We start from the raw sequence: 20000 nt of genomic DNA on the forward strand, positions 1-20000 counted from the left end.
AAGACCCTCGCGTGACCTTAACCGTTTCCAAGCCGTAATCTCTGTACATGTATGTATGTATTTTCCCTCAGCCAAATCAATACGTACCGTCGATTGCTAGTTTCTCTGCTCCAGACATTTGTAAGTTGAACAGACCAAGCGAAAGTAGACAGTAGAAACTATTAAACCAGCTCTGTGAGAGTTTTTAGTATTCTAAAAACTACAAGTAACAAGAATTGTATTGTAATAACAGATATCTTAATATTAATGATAATGATAGTAGTAGTAATTAAAAAATAACAATCATAATGATAATAACAAGGATGGTAATAATAACAATAATAAAAATGATAGCAATAATAATAGTTGTAATAGTAATTTATAATAACTATATGACTATAATATAAGCAACAACACTGATCAATGCAATAACAATAACAGCAACAACACAAATAACGATAACAATGAATATCACCAATATTTGCATTATCATTATTTAGAATGACATCGCTATCAATGAATTTTTCACACACAGAAGAGAAAGCCTGCAATAAACCATAAATGCGCAACGGTATAATAATAACCGAAATCCATCGGCATAGTGCGTTTAATAATTCACTGAAGCGATGCATCTAAAATTCATCCCGTACCATCAATCAATCATTGTATCACATCCATTAATCATGATATCTGTCTGCTTATATCCATATGAATTTGTAAAGTATTCGGTCTTTGAACGAAAAGTGAAAATTATTAATGTACGCCATCCCACCCAGGAAAAAATTGTCCCATCCAGATATTCACTTCAGTTCAGTATCTTCTTTAGATTAGGAGCTTCCTAGTAAAAACGTATTCCCTGCGTTAAGAGGAGCATAACCGCGCCATTTATGCCATTGTGTTAGTGTGGCTGCAGTGAATCAATGTGATAATATTCGGCCACTACTGTTATTCAATGTGTGCAGCTCTCGGTTGTTAAATTTTAGCATGCACAAAATCTCTTAATTTTCTCTGGAAATGTTAATTTTCAGTATATATAATTTTGAGCATAGACATACTTGATAAAACCAATGAATAAAGGATACAGAAAAGAGATAAAAGGGAATGGTAGAAGAAAGAGAATAACAAAGAGAGGAAAACAAGAACAAAATAGATAAGGGAAATAATATAAAGAAACGATATATAATGAGGTCCAGAAAAGAGAGGAGAGATACAAATAAAAAGAGGTTGGAAGACAAACTTGATAACATATAAATGACAAAATAGTATTAAGAGAAAAAAGTGGAGATAAGGAGAGGGAGAGGGGAGATAATACAAGTATTATACATTTCGAATAGTTTGAAAGAGATAAAAGTAATAAAGGGGAAGGAAATGAGAGAGAGAGAGAGAGAGAGAGAGAGAGAGAGAGAGAGAGAGAGAGAGAGAGAGAGAGAGAGAGAGAGAGAGAGAGAGAGAGAGAGAGAGAGAGAGAGAGAGAGAGAGAGAGAGAGAGAGAGAGAGAGAGAGAGAGAGAGAGAGAGAGAGAGAGAGAGAGAGAGAGAGAGAGAGAGAGAGAGAGAGGATAAGAGATAATAAGGGAATGTTAGAAGCGAGAAGATATATAATGGGAGAGGGAGACCGAGAGAGAGGAGAGAATTGAATGGGGAGTGGAAAAGAAGGAAAGTGGAAGAGGGAGAGAGTAACAATTTCCAGTAAGCTAGCTTGGGTTAGCTCGATCGAAAGATATGATACACCCTTAGTTACATTTGACGTGAGATAAAAATACAAAGTTGACTGTAGTCACATTTTGAATGTTACAAAGCAAGCATGGTAGTGGATTGTATTATGAAAGTGGTGGAGGAGGAGGGATCTCCGAGACAGTTTGCTCCACAGGTGAACAGTCCTTTTACTCACTGACTGGATGGTCAGGACTTGAGACAAATCGACTGGAAACTGTCCATGAAGCACCAAGTCAGCTTAATATGTAGCAGCACTTCAGCTCTTCTCAATTTTGATTTTCAAAGATGCACAAATAACATATCAAGTTAAGATAGAATTAAAAGTTTTCATTATTCAAGACATTACTTATGTAATTATAAAGCTGTAACATATTAAAATCAGTATTATCTTGTGCCAGACCTACTTTCATCTCTGAAACCTTTATTTTTTCCTTCATTAGTCAACCTCCTCCTTAAACAATTCCCTTCTGTCCATATCTCGCATGAGAATTCTCAAGCCTTCAGAAGTGCCTATGTATGTCTGGGTTTCACTTCATTATTTTTATTATCCTAAAATAAGGATAAAAGGAAATCACTTTTTTTATGTACACAACATATTTAATCTTATTCCCTCTATATCCACTCTCTCTTACTCTAGTAAGAGAGATTGACATTTGCATAACTGCTAAATCTCAATTTGTCAGACTAAGATTAAAATTTAGCAAGTTAATTCCATTCAAGCAACCAAAACCCTGTCAATATAATTAAAATAAAACTGCAAGGAACACAGAGGGATCACCAGTTATCAGAACAAAAACAACAGTTTATGGAGTAGAAATTTTTATTATCATTCTTCTCACAATTTAGTTCCTTACATTGCCTTTGAACAAAACCATGGGCAAGGGGACAAACAAGCTATTATGAATCCATAAGAAAAAATAATAATTGGGGAGGAAACCTGTAACATTATCATGATAAAAATCAATAGATAACTTTACCCTAAAATCCTAAAATATTGACCCTACGATGCTAGTGTTGCCCCCTCCCTAACAATACACTTGTCTAAGAGTGATGGTAGTTTTAAGTCAATATTATCAATAATAATAATAATAACGTGCTTGCTGACAAGAGCAAACGACATGCCACATGGATGGATGGGTCCAGAAATGTTGAGGATGTAACCTATATTTATATAAAAGAAAAGTAATAACATTGATGATACAAATAAAATACAAAACGAAAAAAGGCATAGATCAAGTGAGATAGTGAAAATAGATAGTAAAACTAGATCAGAAACTTAAATATTTTGGTGGATGCCATGTGTGAGATGTGTTCATTTTGCATTCTTCATACAATATACTCCAATAAGTGTATTCAATTGATAATAGGTCCATAATAGTGCTATTATGGAGGCATGGGTAAAGGGCTCTAAGAAATTACAATATATATATGAACTTTTGTAAACTTCCAAAACAAGAGAGAGAGACTTGTGGGAAAGCGAGACGTGACAGTACTCTGCTGCAGCTGGATTAACACAAAGCGCCACTGTTTGCATGCTTGCCGCCCTAATGCATCTGCTGCGGAAATTTAATCTTTGAGACGGAACAAAAAACAGCGTCAGGGGAGTAGTATGGACGAGGTATGAAGAGGTGAATGGACACGGCAAGATCCCTGTGTACACAAGCTGTGGATTTGTAACGTGGCTCCTTCAAAAGGCTCATATCGATACACTGCTCTCCTTTTCATGTGACACTGCCCTAGCCTTTGGTTTGGGGAAGTTGCAAATGTAGGGGAAAAAGTATAAATATCACAAAATCCTTCCTTAAACTTTGGTACAAATCATTATCAATCAGTGATGAACAGTTTCTCATCAGCATTTCAAAGCACAATGGTTGGTAAGCATTTTTTATTCTCTCCATCTATGAGAGGCTACAAACTTCCCCACAAGATTTGCTCTCTGAGACCAGCTTGACTTCCCAATGCCTTTCGTTTACCACGACGACCAACCGTGACTTCCTCTGCCTGATACAAAGCCAGAAATCCCTTCGACAATGAGCGACAATCAGCCTAGATATTCGGTAAAATCCACATTCTATAAAGCGATTCTTTTTTTGGGGGGGATCTCACACTATACAATGAATGTTCAAGATTCACAAAAATCCTCACAAAGTCTACATTTAGATGAAAAGCTTCAACCCCAGAGGAAGAAATTTTCTCTCAAAAAAGCCTGGATACCTAATCTTGAAGGAGGTCTGGCTGGCTGGCGCTGTGTTGGCCAGCAAGTGCATGGCATCCCATGGGTAGTAGCATTGGTGCCGCATTGGTGCGTCCCCTCTCCTGATTCCAGGATGTGTGGTGGTGGTAGTGGTGGTGGTGGTGGTGGTGGTGCTTGGTATGTTAGGTATGTCGGCCATCTGGAGGGGTTTTTGGGCTTCAGGAGGCTGTGTGATGAACAGGCCAGCTAGAAGGTGGTGCCCTCTGGTGGCTGTGTGAGTTTCATGTTTTCCTTCTGGGTCATTAAACGCCTCAACTCCTGCAGCACTGTCTTGATTGTGTAATTTCTTTGCCAGCGTTCAAGCACAGACACATGTCGACGATCCACCTGCCGAAGATAAGAGGGTTCTGTTAGGTGGGGTCTTTTGCATACATCAAAATATCTAAAAAAAAATAACTCGTATTCAATTCATATTCTACTACATAATCATCTCCCAAACTTCTATCAATATGTCATGTTATGACATATTTATGTAAATTCCCCTTATAGTAATTATGATTGTGAAATTATGCAAGGTAACAAATGTAAAGACAATGCGGAGAGAAAGCAAAATAGCCAATAGAGAGGACGATCAGGAAGGTGAAAAGGAGAAAAGAAATAGTGGAAGAAATGCCAGCAGATGGCGATAAATGACTAGCTAAAGAAAGCATAAAATAAGGAAAAGTAGCATACAAAATAGCTCTGAAATCAAGGGAAAAAGAAAAAGAAGAGAATGAGCAGTGAAACATGGGGAGCTTCAATATAGGAGCTGAAAAGAGATTGCAAGTAAAACGAATGAAGAGGAGGAGGAGGAAAAATAGTTGAAAACTATGAAGTTTGGTACTTTGGTATCAAATTCATGATTTACATTATGCAAATTAACTTTATTAAACCCTTAACCCATTAGTGACAGGTGATGTGATACCCATGTCACAGGAGTATTTTGCTCCCTCGTGATGACGTCCTATCATGTCATGATCTCTCCCTCTAAATCCACATTTTACATAATTATGTATATATATATACTTATTCCAGTTGCATTTGTATACACATTTTTCTTGACTTGTCAAACAAACAAACAAACAAACAAACACACACACACAAAAAAGGCAGGTGAAAAGTGGTCTGAGAGGCACAGCATGGGCATCGTGCCAAGATCTCTCTCTCACTTGTATATAAAATAAATAAAACCATTTTCTTATTTCAAATAAAAATTAGTGCTGCAAAAATAGCACTAATGACAAATTCTTAAAATACTAAAATTATATAAAAGTAGCAAACCTGGCAACACTAGCAACTTATTACTTATGAATAGTCTGTTACTACTGCTTCTTACCGCAGTGTCAACTTTCCCTGTCATATGCCGTACAAAGTAAATTTGTTTGCTCTTGTGTAATAACTTTCCTCTTTACTACTTGGACAAAATGAAACTTTAGGGTATGATAATACTTTTTTGTTAATGATCCTAATATAAAGAAATGTTAAATACTACCAGAAATGAAAAAATAATTTTGCAATTAAATCTATAAAAAAAGTTTTAAGAATTGGAACTCATGATAAGTTCCTTTCTATTCCAATACCAGTTCTGTATCACTGAAAACTGCTTGTTCTTCCAATCTTGATGTCAATTCTGAATAAATGTCCCATCACTAGCAACTGACATTTGTGAATTCAATCATCCAAGTCTTGGCCAATCTATTTATCAAAAATGTTAAAAAATATTGAGAAATCAAAAGGTATAGTCAAGAAAGATCAGAAATATGGAAAAATAAATTCAAAACATAAAAATAACAATTAAAAACTTTAATTCCAAATAACAGCAAATAACAGTAAAAAGAGTTTTAAAAATTATGCGAAAATATCAACTACATAAGAGTATGCAACAACAAATAGAGACATTTGAAACTCCAATAGGTAAGGGTCCCTCTCTTGTGGTGGACTGAACAGACAGGAAAATTACATGGGCTATTAGATGCAAGCAATGCAATTTTGCTTGAGAATTCTACAGGCATTAGAGATATGAAATACATGGAAACTGCATTCATTTTATTTCTTATTCATAAAGAGAACTGTTATTAGTTTCATTATCTTTCCCTATTGTCCTCTGACTACGAGATGACATAAATAGATATCAGACTTTGTAAAAAACTCAAGAGTGTGGCACTTATCCAATATTCCTATGGGATGAGACAGAATTTGTAGAATTAAAGTGGACGAAGAACCCTCCAAGCCAATGTACCAGAATACAGGAGGAGGTTGCCCAGGACCAACACTATCTAGAGCAATGGTTCGTTCCTAACTATCTTACAGCAGCAGACCCACATGCCCCACCTGCTCCTTTTTGTATTTATATGAAATTATATACATTCTTATATTCATATCTGAGCACTGTTTAAGAAAAGAAAGATTTTTGCTTGTATTACAATAAATGAAGCAAACAATAAAGGCATGAGGCATTTTACTAAGTAAATGAACATGTCATTCAAATGGAGTGAAAATAAAAAAAATTAAATTGGCAATTTGGCAAAATGGATATGCAGTTCTGAGACCTAATGTGAAAAGATATCTTAATACATCAAATTTTTGATCTCCAATGTGATAAAGAAATAATAACCCACTATGTGATAACTGATTTATTACATACTGAACTACCTATATACTGTATTTTCAATATATACTTACCATTAATACTGAAATAGTTATATAGGTTTCATAGTTTTTGTGAAAAGCAATTGATCTTTATCATATAAAAAACAACAACTGAGGAACTAGCCCAATATTACTAGCAATATCAACAGTAAGCATTCTTTTCTGGATCCATTCACACTGGATGATGCGATATAACATCATGGTCTCCTTCCATAAATACTCAGTTTTCTTGACTTGTCAAAAAAAAAAAAAAACTAACTAACTAACTCTTATCATTCCAAAAAATGGAGAAGGTGAAGGGTGCCTTGCGAGCCTCAGTGCAGCATTGTGCCGGGAGATCTCTCTCAGTGGGCAGCAGTGTGCACTAGACATCTTGCCAGTGGTAGCAGCATTAGGCAAATATACACCCAGTCGCGAATAGATTAAAGGGTCTAGAGACATAACCCCTGTGATTGACTGTTAGAGGCTGACCTTGCAAAATAAAGTTTACAATGACCCCACCACAAGTGACTGTCTGTTATCACCATTCAGCAAAGCATACACTCTTCCTAAAACACTCAAGCTGCCTCACACTTACCACTCCTGTCTGGCTGTTGACTCCTTGCATGTTGATCCGACTGATAAAGCGAATATTTGGAGGCTCATCTGGGTATCTAGAACCACAATCTACCTTTAACGAGTACATCCGATTCTCAAAATTCGTCTGGAAATAAAAAGAGAGATGTTAGTGTGATCTTTGCATCAATCTGGTTTTATAGTATATACTGTCCTAAAAATAGCCTAAAATATTGGTATAATTCACATAGCTGGCCTTAGGCTATTGGTGGCAAATGCAATGTACATAACATAATGTTATGAGATTTGAATGCTAATTTGTTTCAGCCTGTTTTTATTCACTAAATATCTATGTCATTAGAATAGTATTATCCTAATCATCAATATATAGAATTAAGAACAATGTGTCACTAGTGTATTATAGACAAAAAAAAATGCTCTTAAGAATTTGAATGTTTGCTGGCACTTTAAGCATCACATTTCCACACTGAAATGCTACAACTATGATTATGACAAAATCTGATTGACTTATAAGTATATAGAAAACATATTGAAGTAAAATTTTTGATATACAGGCTTATGTCAACTGTACAGTAAGAAAACAAATAAAACTTTTCTTCTCTCATAATCCTACGTTACTTCCTTTACTTAACCCGTTAACAATGGGGCTGTTTTGACTCCAAATGGTCAAAACGCTGAGATATTTCAAACGTGTAAGCCAAGTGCCTTGGGATTTTCACCTACACTGGCTACGGCCAAGCACTATACTCCCGATCACCGGGCATGCTGGCCAGGAGGATAGCTACGATCAAAGATCTCGTCCCCAGCAGCAGACACTCCCACCACATGATGTGGTATCTTGTTACAGGACGACGGTGTGTCACACCCATGTGACACAACTAAATGCCCAATGCCAGGGCATCATACCAGTATGACGTTCCTAATGCAATATTGCATAGGCCCGGCGTAGGGGGTTTCCACTTATCGCCGGGCCCATCGGCATTGGGTTAACGGGTTTAGAGTCTATTCCATATGATCCAAAAATATGGAGTGCATAAATGCTGGTGAAGTGAAACTATATCTCACAATACCATGAACTACACACTCAGGCCAACATTCTTCCGATCCTAAGGCTTGAAGTGATAAAATGCTAGTGAGGTGTCATGCTCACCGACACTCTGACAATAATTCTGAAAGGGGTGAATACCCCCCTAAATTTTTTTCCCAGTGGACCACTCACCTTGTTAACGTACCCGCCACCACTGGGTTAAGTGACCAAAAATCATGCAGATAGAGGCTACTCAGACAATGTGAAATTATATAAGAATTTAAACATATATATATATCTTTTAACCCATTCGAGCTGGTTGATGTGCTGACACATTTTGTGGTTTTTGCGTCAGACGCTGGTGATGAGATATCTGGGCAAGGCCGGCGTTCGGGGTGAACGAGCAGGCAGCCCAGGCTCGTGGCTTGTGCGCCCAAGAGTCTCGAGGCATTAGGCTTATGTGATCAAAAACCTGGCATTACGACCATGCAAATCCAGAATTGCCCAATCCCGACGGGCCCGGCAAGAAGTGGCAACCCCCTACGCCGGGCTTATGCAATATTGCATTGGGAACGTCACACTGGTTTGTTGCCCCGTCATCAGGCATTTAGCCATGTCACATGGGTGTGACACATCGTCATCATTGGGTTAAACTGACAAGCCAAAATTTTCTATGAATTAGTGTATTTCAGAAGAGTACCTTTTGTTTTGTTTCATCACGCACCTCCTGAATATTAAGTGAAAAAGTTTCTTATCCCTTCTTAACTCAATTAATATATGAATAGCATGAATATATGCCATCTCAAGTCTCATTTATATCTCTCCACTTCTGTCTTGGTTTATGTGCTATCTGCTAAACAACTATGTCATTAGTGTAATATAATCATAGTCAATCATAAGAAACACTATGGTCCTCATTATCGTGTACTTGTCTTTTTTTTATTTTTCACCCAAGATTACCGCATCCTGATTGGGTTAGATACATATAAAAAAATAAAACAGGTTTAATCTTTTATATACGTATCACATCTATATATGAAAATCAATAACATGTTTTCATTCTTCCATAAACCTAAGATACTTCCATGATCAGATATGTAGTATATACAAAAACAATCTATTACAAACTAAGGTTAATGAAATGGAAACTATATGCTTCACAACTAAGGTAACCCTTCAAATCATCTATCACACATTAACCTGTTCCCGACGGGACCAATCCGGCTTAACCTCTTCACTCCGGGCAGTAGAATACGCTCCTCGCGCCGTATCCGAGCTGCCGGCGCGCGCCAAATTTTAAACGTCGCTACTGAATATGACAAGTTTTAAGCCAAAACCTCTACAAGTTTATAGCCAAAACCTCAACATAATCATCATGTGTTATATATCAAAATATGCATAGTTAACCTCTTCCCCATATGCATGTGACAAGTTATTTACATGGGTTGGGAGGAAGATGGAAAGAGTGACCTTGGTGGGAGGCCTCACTCAGATAACCAAAGAAAACGATTGAAATAGTATGGTAAACTAATCATAATATGTTTTATATTTTTACATAATGTTCCATAAATAAATAATAAAATGATTGCTAGCAGGGCCCATCAATGACTCCCCTGGTATAAGCAAATCCCACTCTTATGTAATAAATTATTAATAATGAAAGTCAAGTAATATATCGTATCATATCCGACCTCTATTCTGAAAGATCTCGTACAGTATCCGGAAGAAAGAAAACTCAATTCCACCAGAACTGAGCCATGACGCAGTATGCGCGTCCTTGGATTTGATGCGAGCGCTGCGATGACGCAGTATACGCATCATCGTGTCGAAGGGGTTAAAAAGACCAAAATTCCGGAACTCTTGAACACATAAGCCTAATGCATCGGGATTCTCGGCTGCACTGGCCGTGAGCCAGCGCTGTGCGCTGGCTTCTCCCACGCGCCGGGCTGGACAAAATAACACGTCCCCGGCGTGTAGCCCAAAAACCACTAGACGTGATATCTAGTCACCTGTCGTTAACGGGTTAAGGCCAACATCGCTTTTTGTCCTCTCATAAAACTGTAATACTTCTATCACACAGAGTATAAAGAACTGATATGGACCCTATGCTACAATTCTTGTCTACTATAATATTGATGCACTGTCAGATGGCACATATAAGGCTCACAAGACAATAAAACAACACAAAATGACAAACTCTTAAGTTTTATAATAAGTGAATGAAAGTGCAAGTAGTCAAGAAGCTCCACTCCACATGAGTACCACAAAGGTGACACTTGGACCTGGGGACCAGTCAAGCAAATCTATCCCCTGTCCACAATGTGTTAAGAGAGTCACTATGTTTACATGAGTGGGTAGCTACTTATAATGGCATTAGTTAATATTATGGTATAACAGTTACTGACAAAAACAAACCAAAGAATCCAAGCAACTGAATTAGCAACTAAAAATCTTTTGGTACAGCTCACCAAAAAAAAACATTTAGAGAGCTATCATTGAACATATTACGATCAAAATAATCATACATTATTTTCAACTTACCCTAGGTGGCCCTATGATCATGCCAGTCCAGTTGGTGAGTGTCATGTCTGAATCATCCTCCAGTCCCCACGAAATGGTGCCATCTCCAACGCCCTTCTGGCCTGCTTCCAGTTCCTCTAGCAGGCGGAAGTTGCGCGGAACAACTGTAAGTGGGAATTTGCACATAAAGTTGTGTAACAAGGTCAAAGGAGAGAAAGCTTCTTATGCATATTATAAGCTTCAATTATGCTACCATGGGTAAATTCTGAACCAATAGTCAGCATTACTGAAACATAGTTTCACCCTCCATATAAGATGAGACAACCAAGCTGCTTACTATCTACAGAAGTATCTCTATACCATCTTGAAACATTTAACAATTCTGTTCACAAAATAGATAGTGAATATTTGGGCTTTTATTTTGCATATAAATGATTGGTTTCACTATAGACTATAGACCAGAATGATCTTTGCTCTAAAAATCACATTAAAATACAATACAAGATTTCACAGGGAGAAATCCTTTGCCAGTTCATAGAATGTTCTTGTAACCCAACACCCCTTCAGTTAAAATGATACCCAATTTTCCACAGGTCCCTTACATACTAGTTTGTTTCCATGATCTTACAATATGTAAACATATACGAATATGTTCAGATCATTTGAACAATATTCGTTTCAAATAAGGGTAACAACAATAATAAAATATCTGTTACAAATGCAAATGAAAAATATAACAGATGCACCTTTTATAATCCCTAAAACATTAGGGTTTCCAAAAATTTGAATTTTTTGTCTTCTTCTTTGTTAATGTTTCTGTGGTAACAAGTTAATTCATCCTTAACTTGCTGACAATGGGTGTCAAGACATACATGACAGCTGCCTTTTTGGTCTAATAGTGACTTTCAGACTATGTTCCTCAAGGTACACCTGCATGCAGAGCTCCTAAGTTGACCAAAAACCCAATTTCTTATATACATATATAAATATATACAGTATATATATATATATATATATATATATATATATATATATTATCTATATATATACATATATATATATAAGGTAAAGCACATGTATGGAAAATAACTGAAATCCCCAAACTTGCAGTGCACAACCATACAAAAGGGTATCTGATTATAGTAAGCCTGTTGTTATATATATAAAATTAGTAAAATCATCTGCTTCATCAGTTATTATGGAGTAAATATATTTTTTGTGGCTTTGATAAAAAAATATCCTTACTCCCTACAAACAATATTTTTATATTGCAATAACATCTACTGTGTTCAATGAAGTCTGATTCTACAGGTCTGATTGGGATCACAAGAGGATAGACATCTACCAGGCATTTCATATGGGAAATTATCATTTTTCAATCAAAATTTTAGATAAAATGTTTTTCTTAAAATTGTTCATACATTCTATCATATCAAATAATGGTTGTTTTTTGCATATCATAGGGATAACATACAAGCTATGGGGAAGGGATTAAACCCTTCATTAATTTCTCTCTCATACACGTAATACAGATGACCAATTATATCAAATGCTAATTAGCATTACTTTCACCACTTTCTTCTAGCACCAGCAGGAGAGAGAGAGCCCTGAATGGCACCCATCCACGTCTCTAGCAAGCACTATCTTTATAGAGCGATGGCACACAGCGCTGCTGACCTCTTGTTGTAAAGTACCACAGATGAAGGATATGCAGGCGGGACAAGAATGGGAAGGTGATTCAAACCATGCCCAGTGTCTACAATGTGCCTCTGTGCCAGTAGGGATGCCTTTCACTGTGGCACTCACTGTCATAAGCACAAGTTTCCTTCCTCTTCCCTATCTCTTCATTGTGGATGGTTACAGGTTTCGTATTCATTCACGACAGTACACAAATATAAAAAAAAAGTTATTTTTTGTCTTCCCATAAAACAGCAACACTTCTATCACACTGAGTATAAAGAGCTGATATGAACCCTATACTACAATTTTAATTAACTGCAGTATTGATAGAGCCTGTGGTATGACAGATATAAGTCTCTAAATACAGTAAAACACACAAAAATTAAACATAAAAATGGCTCTAAAAGAGTGAGTCAAGGTATGATGCGTGAAGCTGCCTCACTCTATAAAACCCATCCTGGAGACTGAGAAAGCAAATCTATCCACTATCCACAATGGGTTAAGGGTTAAACATAAAATCTTACCCATGCCTGTTGCATATCATATTTGACAATTTTACCAAAAGCTGTAAATTTCCCAACATTAGGACTATTAGATAGGTGTGAGCAAGCACAAGTTAACCAAGTTTACATTTTTAATTTTCAAAGAAATCACTAACCCCTTGTTGCCAGATAAATGATAACAATCAAAGAAATTTTAACACTTCCACCAGACAGTAAGGGACCTGCTGCCAAAATTGCCTTGACATGCATGGCAGTCACCAACCAGTAGGGGTTAAAAACAATTATGCAAACATTGAAATAAGAGCAAATAAACAAACACAAACAAATATTTATAGATACATATTGTACAAATAGAAGGAAAAAGAGGCTGGTATCTTGATACAAAATACTAAAGGCATAACTGAGCCACAGCAATTAACAGATTAAAACTAACTCACTTCAATTAAGATTGAATATAAGCCAAAATAAATACTTACCAGTCTGACCTACATCATTCTCCTCCATACAGTGAACAACACTACTATTGTGTGAATTGAGACTGCAACACAGCCACGTCATTTTCAGTCTCTGCCATAGGTCACCAACACCTATGCAGCTACAGGACGACGATAGCATCGCCACACGCGCGCAAACTGTCATAACTCAATTCCAGAGAGCAAGACTCGCAAACATCATCTTTCTTGTCTGACTAACTTGTGAGGAATGTGAAGATTGTCAAGAGGAAAACTAACTAACATTTCAGACAAGTATGAATAACGAGGTTGAAGAGTCTTTGTGATTGGATTTCCAGAGAAAAAGTAGCAAACTGTCCAACATTTCCAGTGAAAAGGGAATATACATGTTGATGAGAACCAGCTCCTTATGTAGGTCACACCTACATCAAGTAAACACAGCCGGGATGTATGAGAGGGCGACAATCTCTTGTCAATGAGATGTAACGAAAGCTAATCAGTGCTTACAAGCCAATCATGTCATGCCATCCTTGATGGGCTTTGCTTGTTTAGGCTTACACTTTCACTGCAACTCTTCTTCTCTTCACCATAAACAATCATCACTCAATTATTTTTTCAAAAGACTTCGTCAATTCAGCGTTTTTACCCAATCTTCCATTTAATTTTTCATGTTGTTGCATCAAATATATATTGCTTCATTAGCTGTATTTACAAATGTTAAAGAAAATAGTATCTGAAAAAGGGGGAAATATCACAATATCTCTGCACTTTGAGGGGTGAAAAGTAGAAAATAACTTCTCTTATCTCAAAACATAGTCACTGCCAAGGAGACTTTCTTATATAAACAAAACTAAACAACTTTCAAGTTAACAATACCTATAATCTGAATAATAACCATACTACATAAGGTCGACATCCCCACCTTTCAGCCATTACCTTGCTACTTTTAAAATTCACATACAAGAGAGAAAGCTGAGACATTTCTTACTTCATAACTTATACAAGTTAGACCCATATGCAAATGATGCTCTGCACTTTTTACACATTCAGGGCTTTCAATGGGTGTGACTTTTACTGCATGACTCACTTAGCCACGATTAATCATGCTGACCATTGCCTCCTTGTTTATTACTGATGACAAGCATAAAAGATTGTTAACAGAACTAGCTATCTGACATATAAAAACATTTTATATCTTAAAAACAGAAATAGAATGAACTGAGCTAATATAATACTTCAACATCAAAACATGATAAATACCAAATCATAAAATTAGAAAAACATCAAGCACAGAAATATTCTCATGTTTTGCATCAGTAAGTGTATAATTTACATAAACCTAACTATAATCAACTTTCCATGAATAACATTGTAATAAAATGAGAGACTTCCAAGAATCATTCTTTATATTCAATACAACTCTTACTGTCAAAGTATAAATAATAAGAGTAATAAAGAGGATACAAATTTGATAGACTTCCAGAAGTTTCTTTTCCATATCAAATATACCACAACATGAAATGGTTCTGTGAGGAAGCAAGTTATAGTCAATAGTTTATCAAAATCAACTTTAAAAATAAATAAATAAATAAATAAACAAAAAATATAATAATGAATAAACACAACACAAATACCAACTTTATATAAAATCAATACCTGTGAACCCAAGCAGAGGGTGCTATCAAAGCTGATGGAATCCCATTTTCAATAAGAAGGAATTATCCCAATAAACACTGTAGAAAAAGAATAATACTAAATGAATCTTAATAGATCCATCTAAAATTACAAGGTATAAACATTTAAACAGACTGCATAATTACCCCTAAGAATTATCAGACATTAGTCCATGAAAATTGCATTATGGTGCAATATTGAAGGTCCTGAATCATATCTTATTCCTATAATTCCTTTATTTCAGCACAAGCCATTACACTTTCAAGGCAAGTCAAAAAAAGCACATCTTTTCCTTCCGGCAGAATAACCTTCTTAAGTCTTGACTGTACATGCATTCTTGTAAATTCCTTGAATATGTATCATATGCAACCACAAAAAACACAATCTATAAAATCTAAGAAATAAAAGGCAAAAACAAGTTTACAACTTTCCTTGGCAGGCATAAACACAATCCCCCTCACCCAGATGTTATACTCTCCTTGTTTAACTTATGCACATGTCTCATGATTACTTTCTTGAGACTTGGAAAATGCACTATTATCTTCTGCAGATCACCACAGACACATCCCAACACTCAAAGCCCAACACCTGACCAACTGGTGTTTGCAATTGCCCACAAAACACAGAACTAAAGTTTCTGTCTCTTTCAACAACACAGTCCAACATTTCACCAGCATAATCAATACTTCACTGAATGGTGCACTGGACAACACCACAATCTCTCCCAGTACAGCCACTCATATTTTAACAATATGGCTGACTTGTGTGTCCAATGGTCCTTGCCTGTTTTTGGCCTCCCATATTCTGGTAAACAAGCCCAGTTCTATTGGCTAATCAATAGGGTTGCCTAACAACAGAGACAGGTCAGCTTGGAATGGGACTCCCACCTACGCTACCTACTCATGCACATGGCTGGAAGAGCATGATCACTAATAGTGTCTGCATATTTTATTGCATTACCCTGGGCCATTTGACAGCCTCTGAAAATGAGGGGTGGTTCATCTACTAGAGAGGGGGAATAGGGGAATGTACAGTTACAATGACAATCTAACTGCAAATAATAATTTAGGGGAAAATACAAAATAATTTCTTCACAAAAAACAAAAATGAAGTTTCTTAAACATTCATATATTCCACAATCTCTTTAGGTAAAACTAAAACAAAATAAAATAACTTCACAACATCTATAACATAAGACTGACAATTAACAATAAAATACTAATCACAATAACCACACACACCTTGGTAAGCCTTATGTATTCTATGGTTGACATTCAGCACAGAATGTTATAATGGAAAAATCTAAATGCAAAATTTCTCTCATACTCTCTTGCAATCAACCTGTTACCACACCCTTCTGAATTCCAACATTTGTAAGACTATTTATCAAGTTTTATACTATGTAACAAGATCCAACTATCTGATTCATATATTCTTTACCAGATGATTCAAGTGTGTGAAAAACTATGTGATGTATGGAGAGAAAATTCTGCTTCTGATTCTGCCTTCTCCTTTACTTCATAACCACACTTGGGACCTGGCAAACCTCCAGTCCAGGGCCAGATGTCACTGAGGAAATGTAAGACTCCCCCCCATCTCAAATAGGACTTTTTTCTCAATCACACCATCTGTATTCTATCAGAATTCATTTGAAACTTACTAAGATCTGTGAATGGAGATTTTACAATCTGAAGAAAAGCTCAACAGAGGTGCAACATCAAGCATACACCATGGCTTCACACTATGTATATTATGGCAAGAAAGTGCTTGGACTAGTTGTTTGACAAAAAATTTTCCTCAGATTTCCGCAAGCTCTATCTTAACACAATAAGGCAGATGGAGGTGTGGGTATCTTCTAGGCATTTCCCAAAAGAGCAAAGGCACACACGTACATACACACACACATATATATATTAACATGCTCGCGTGGACATTAACACATCCATTTCTAAACACATGCAGGCACACACAAATACACAAAAACACAAAGAAAAAAAGAAAAAAGAAAACCCCTAATTGAACAAAGTCACAGTCTCTATTGGATTAATGACAACTGTGTGAGGGACCATTACCACACATGACCTTGGTTCCTTCAAATTCTTCACGACTCATTCCCTGTCATTACAACAGCTGTCACTCCCATCCTATCTTATATACATGTCCTCACACTTAAATTCCTGCACATTCGAATAAAACCAACAACTGTTACGGTCCTCAAAAAGAAGAAAAGGAAAAATAATGATAATAGAAAAAGAATATGTGGTGACCTACTCAATGCAGTTCCAAATTCTGTCAATTCCTCTCCTTGGCTACGAGAAGGCGAAGAAGGAAGAGGATGAAATCAAAAGAAATAAAGACAAAAAGATGACAGGAGATGCAAATGAAGACAAAAAGAAGAGGTGACAGGAGATACAATCTGATTCTGTTATTACCTATCTAATCTCTAGGCCTTTTTTCCGAGTGAGTGCGATGAGAAATCTTGTTTTAGTCGTATGTGAAGAAGGAAAAAAGTTTGTATCTTATAATCCCTTCATATCCAGCCTATATATTGAGTAGATAGATATATCTGCTTATGAAAAAAACAACTACACACCAACAAAACTAAGAAAGAGAAGCTATTTAGGGAAAATACCCAAGCGTTTATCTTAAACCCCTGTTCAAAGCCAATTCAACCTCTCCATTATATAACAAAGACTTGACAGAATGGGCAGGAAAAAGTCAAAATAAAGAGGAAATGATGAAAAACCCAAAACTCAAAAGAGTAACAACTTTGAAGACCAACAAAGTAAAAATGTCAGAATCCACACAGAAGAGACACTGCAGTCCCAATTTAAATAGCCACTGAAAAGGCACAAAATCAACCTCCCTCCACCCCCCAAAAAAGGACTAAAACCCATGCACAAAAAGATACAAATTGACCCAACTCAACAAAAATAATCCCTTCACTGCAAGTCGCCATCAAAACAGGAAACCAGAAGACCTTTTTAACTCCCCGCTCTCTCAGACGCCAAGTTCATAATCCCTGGAACCTCGAGCACTGGAATTCCGACTAAAAATACGACGAAACAAGAGAGATAAAACTGAACCCTTTGGCACAGCAGCTGAAAACCTTTGAATACCTTGGGAATCCGTTTAATAGTTCCCTCTCCTTTCCCCTTGCCCCTCCCTGGCCAGAGATGATTGAAGGATGCTTAGGAACCCTTCAGAGGTCTCTCGCAGGCTTCAAATCCATCCAGCCCCCTTCAAAATGAGTCTAAATCCCTCCCAAGTGGGCAAAAGCGCAGCCCTCCAGCCTCACCTGTGTTGGGGGTCGTCATTTCTGCCCTCTTTTCGCCCACGTCGCCCCTCCAAATGGACCTGTGCGGGGGAAAGCTCTTCTCCTCGGGCCTTCGGGAGTGAATCGGAGGCCGGATAAGGGTCAGTCGGGCCGGATAAGCGGGGAATGAAGGAGGTTTTTGGAGGTTTTTGAAGCCGAGGAAAAAAGGCTCTCACGGTGCCGCAATGGCCAGCGTTCCAATACTGCCGGACCCTCTGTTTTGCCCGGCGTTCTTTGACTCCGGGACACTTCTAGGGGGATTTTGGGCTTTATTGGGGCGCGGTTATTTTATGGGAGAGTTATTTGCTCGAATACTGCGTGGTATTCGGGTAGATGTAGATTTTGAGACGTCCCTTCTGGCAATCTAATTTAGCCTTTAAAACCTCTTAATCAATCCACAAAAACCAAAATTAAGCATTAGTATAATTTTAGAAATCTCCAAAAAATCTAATCTTGGCCCAAATAAATATAAAACCCATATCACAAACGTCAAACACAATTTTCAAAAGACTTTCACTCTCGCGCATTTAACTCGAGGTCGTCTTCTGCTAACACGTGAGAAAAAAAGTCTCATTCGTTTTTCTTTTTTTCTTTTTTCTCTTCCATTTTATCCTTGTTTTATGCTGACAACGACACTATGGGAAGGCCAATAAGTCCAGTTATATGTGGATATGAGTTATTTGACGCTGAGGTATTTATTAATAGGTTAAAACACTACTTTTCTGGAGGTCGGTAGATGTGTCTTTAATTTTGGTTATTTTAACCCTTTTTAGATGTTGCTCTGTTATTATTTGGAAGATTTAAAGTATTTGTAGGTGTTATAATGTGTTTTATAAGTCGATTTGGTAGTACACTGCATCCTGTTAAGACTAAGAGATAGAGTTGTTTCTGAAGAATTCTGTTGATGTTTCAAGAAGTTTTCATCTTTTTATTTGAATTTGTTGTCGGCATTTAGATCTTAGGTTTATTTTGAGGCGACCATATTCATCAGATTTTGTATTCTTATCTGATACGAATAATGAAACTTCACAAGTACACGACGCAGAATAGACCTGGAATTTGGTTTTGGTCCTGTTACGCGACACCAAAGTCCGTGCCCCTTGACTGCGGCTCATAGAGTGTGCGCTGTCCCCTATGACGCCAGGAATCAGCAGCCGTTTGATTTTGATCCCCCCCCCCTCTGCCCCCTCTGCCCCCTCTGCCCCCTCGGCCCTAAGAGCGAGGTACTCCCAGTGTGGGTCTGTGGATGAAGGAAGGAATGACAAGTGAGTGAATGTATGAATGAATGAGTAAGAGAATGAATGTATGAATGTGTGGGCTGAAGAATGGACGAATAAACGGTGAATTTCCACAGAAAATAGTGCATTGCTGCTGATAATGGAATTGGGTTTCGATAGATTGTCTTTGACGTGTAATGCCCAGGTGTAGTCGTTTTAGTCCTGGGAAACCGGTTGTAGGGAGGACATCGGCAGTAATTACATTGGCTAGACACCAAGAGATTGCTGCGGCCCTGATACATATTGGTGCCTCTGTTAGAGTGCCTGTAGTCATGGAGACCATGGCGATCACTTGGTGCCGTGCCCCACTAATTCTTGGCGTTCATTGAACCTCGATATAACCCCCTCGCTGAGTGCGTTTACAGTGAGTAATTATTTGTGTGAAATCAATGTAACTTA

The 20000-nt window shown here is 37.2% G+C and overlaps 2 protein-coding genes across 4 annotated transcripts in view; one reads left to right on the forward strand and one right to left on the reverse strand.

Moving 5' to 3' along the window:
* Positions 1-2496: 2496 nt before the first annotated feature.
* Positions 2497-18530, reverse strand: Uev1A (Ubiquitin-conjugating enzyme variant 1A). 2 transcript variants are annotated; one of them, XM_043009979.2, is made up of 4 exons: positions 18307-18530; positions 10721-10863; positions 7154-7279; positions 2497-4275 (listed from the first exon to the last, which is right to left on the reverse strand). In XM_043009979.2, the coding sequence occupies exons 1-4, from the start codon at positions 18323-18325 to the stop codon at positions 4135-4137; spliced, it is 429 nt and encodes a 142-aa protein (XP_042865913.1). In that variant the 5' UTR covers positions 18326-18530; the 3' UTR covers positions 2497-4134. The 2 variants fall into 2 exon arrangements, with proteins under 2 accessions (XP_042865913.1, XP_042865906.2); XM_043009972.2 differs by lacking the exon at positions 18307-18530 and adding an exon at positions 13359-15490.
* A 255-nt stretch (positions 18531-18785) lies between these two features.
* Positions 18786-20000, forward strand: part of Art7 (arginine methyltransferase 7) — a 10616-nt gene continuing 9401 nt past the window's right edge. Inside the window, exon 1 of one of the 2 annotated variants that reach the window (XM_043009950.2) lies at positions 18786-18879. The gene's annotated coding sequence lies outside the window, so the exon portion shown is untranslated. The other variant, XM_043009960.2, reaches the window with a different exon arrangement.

Source organism: Penaeus japonicus, unplaced genomic scaffold (assembly GCF_977035675.1).
Source record: "Penaeus japonicus unplaced genomic scaffold, GWHDUDI00000001_assembly GWHDUDI00000033, whole genome shotgun sequence".
In the NCBI taxonomy this organism is placed as follows: Eukaryota; Metazoa; Arthropoda; class Malacostraca; order Decapoda; family Penaeidae; genus Penaeus; species Penaeus japonicus.

Coding starts and splice junctions, on each gene's coding strand:
- Uev1A (XM_043009972.2), bottom strand. CDS start 13,521: ATGACAGTTTGCGCGCGTGTGGCGATGCTATCGTCGTCCTGTAGCTGC. Junction 7,280..10,720: donor TGATCATAGGGCCACCTAGG/GTAAGTTGAAAA, acceptor TTTTATTTCCAG/ACGAATTTTGAGAATCGGAT. Junction 4,276..7,153: donor TCAACAGCCAGACAGGAGTG/GTAAGTGTGAGG, acceptor TATCTTCGGCAG/GTGGATCGTCGACATGTGTC.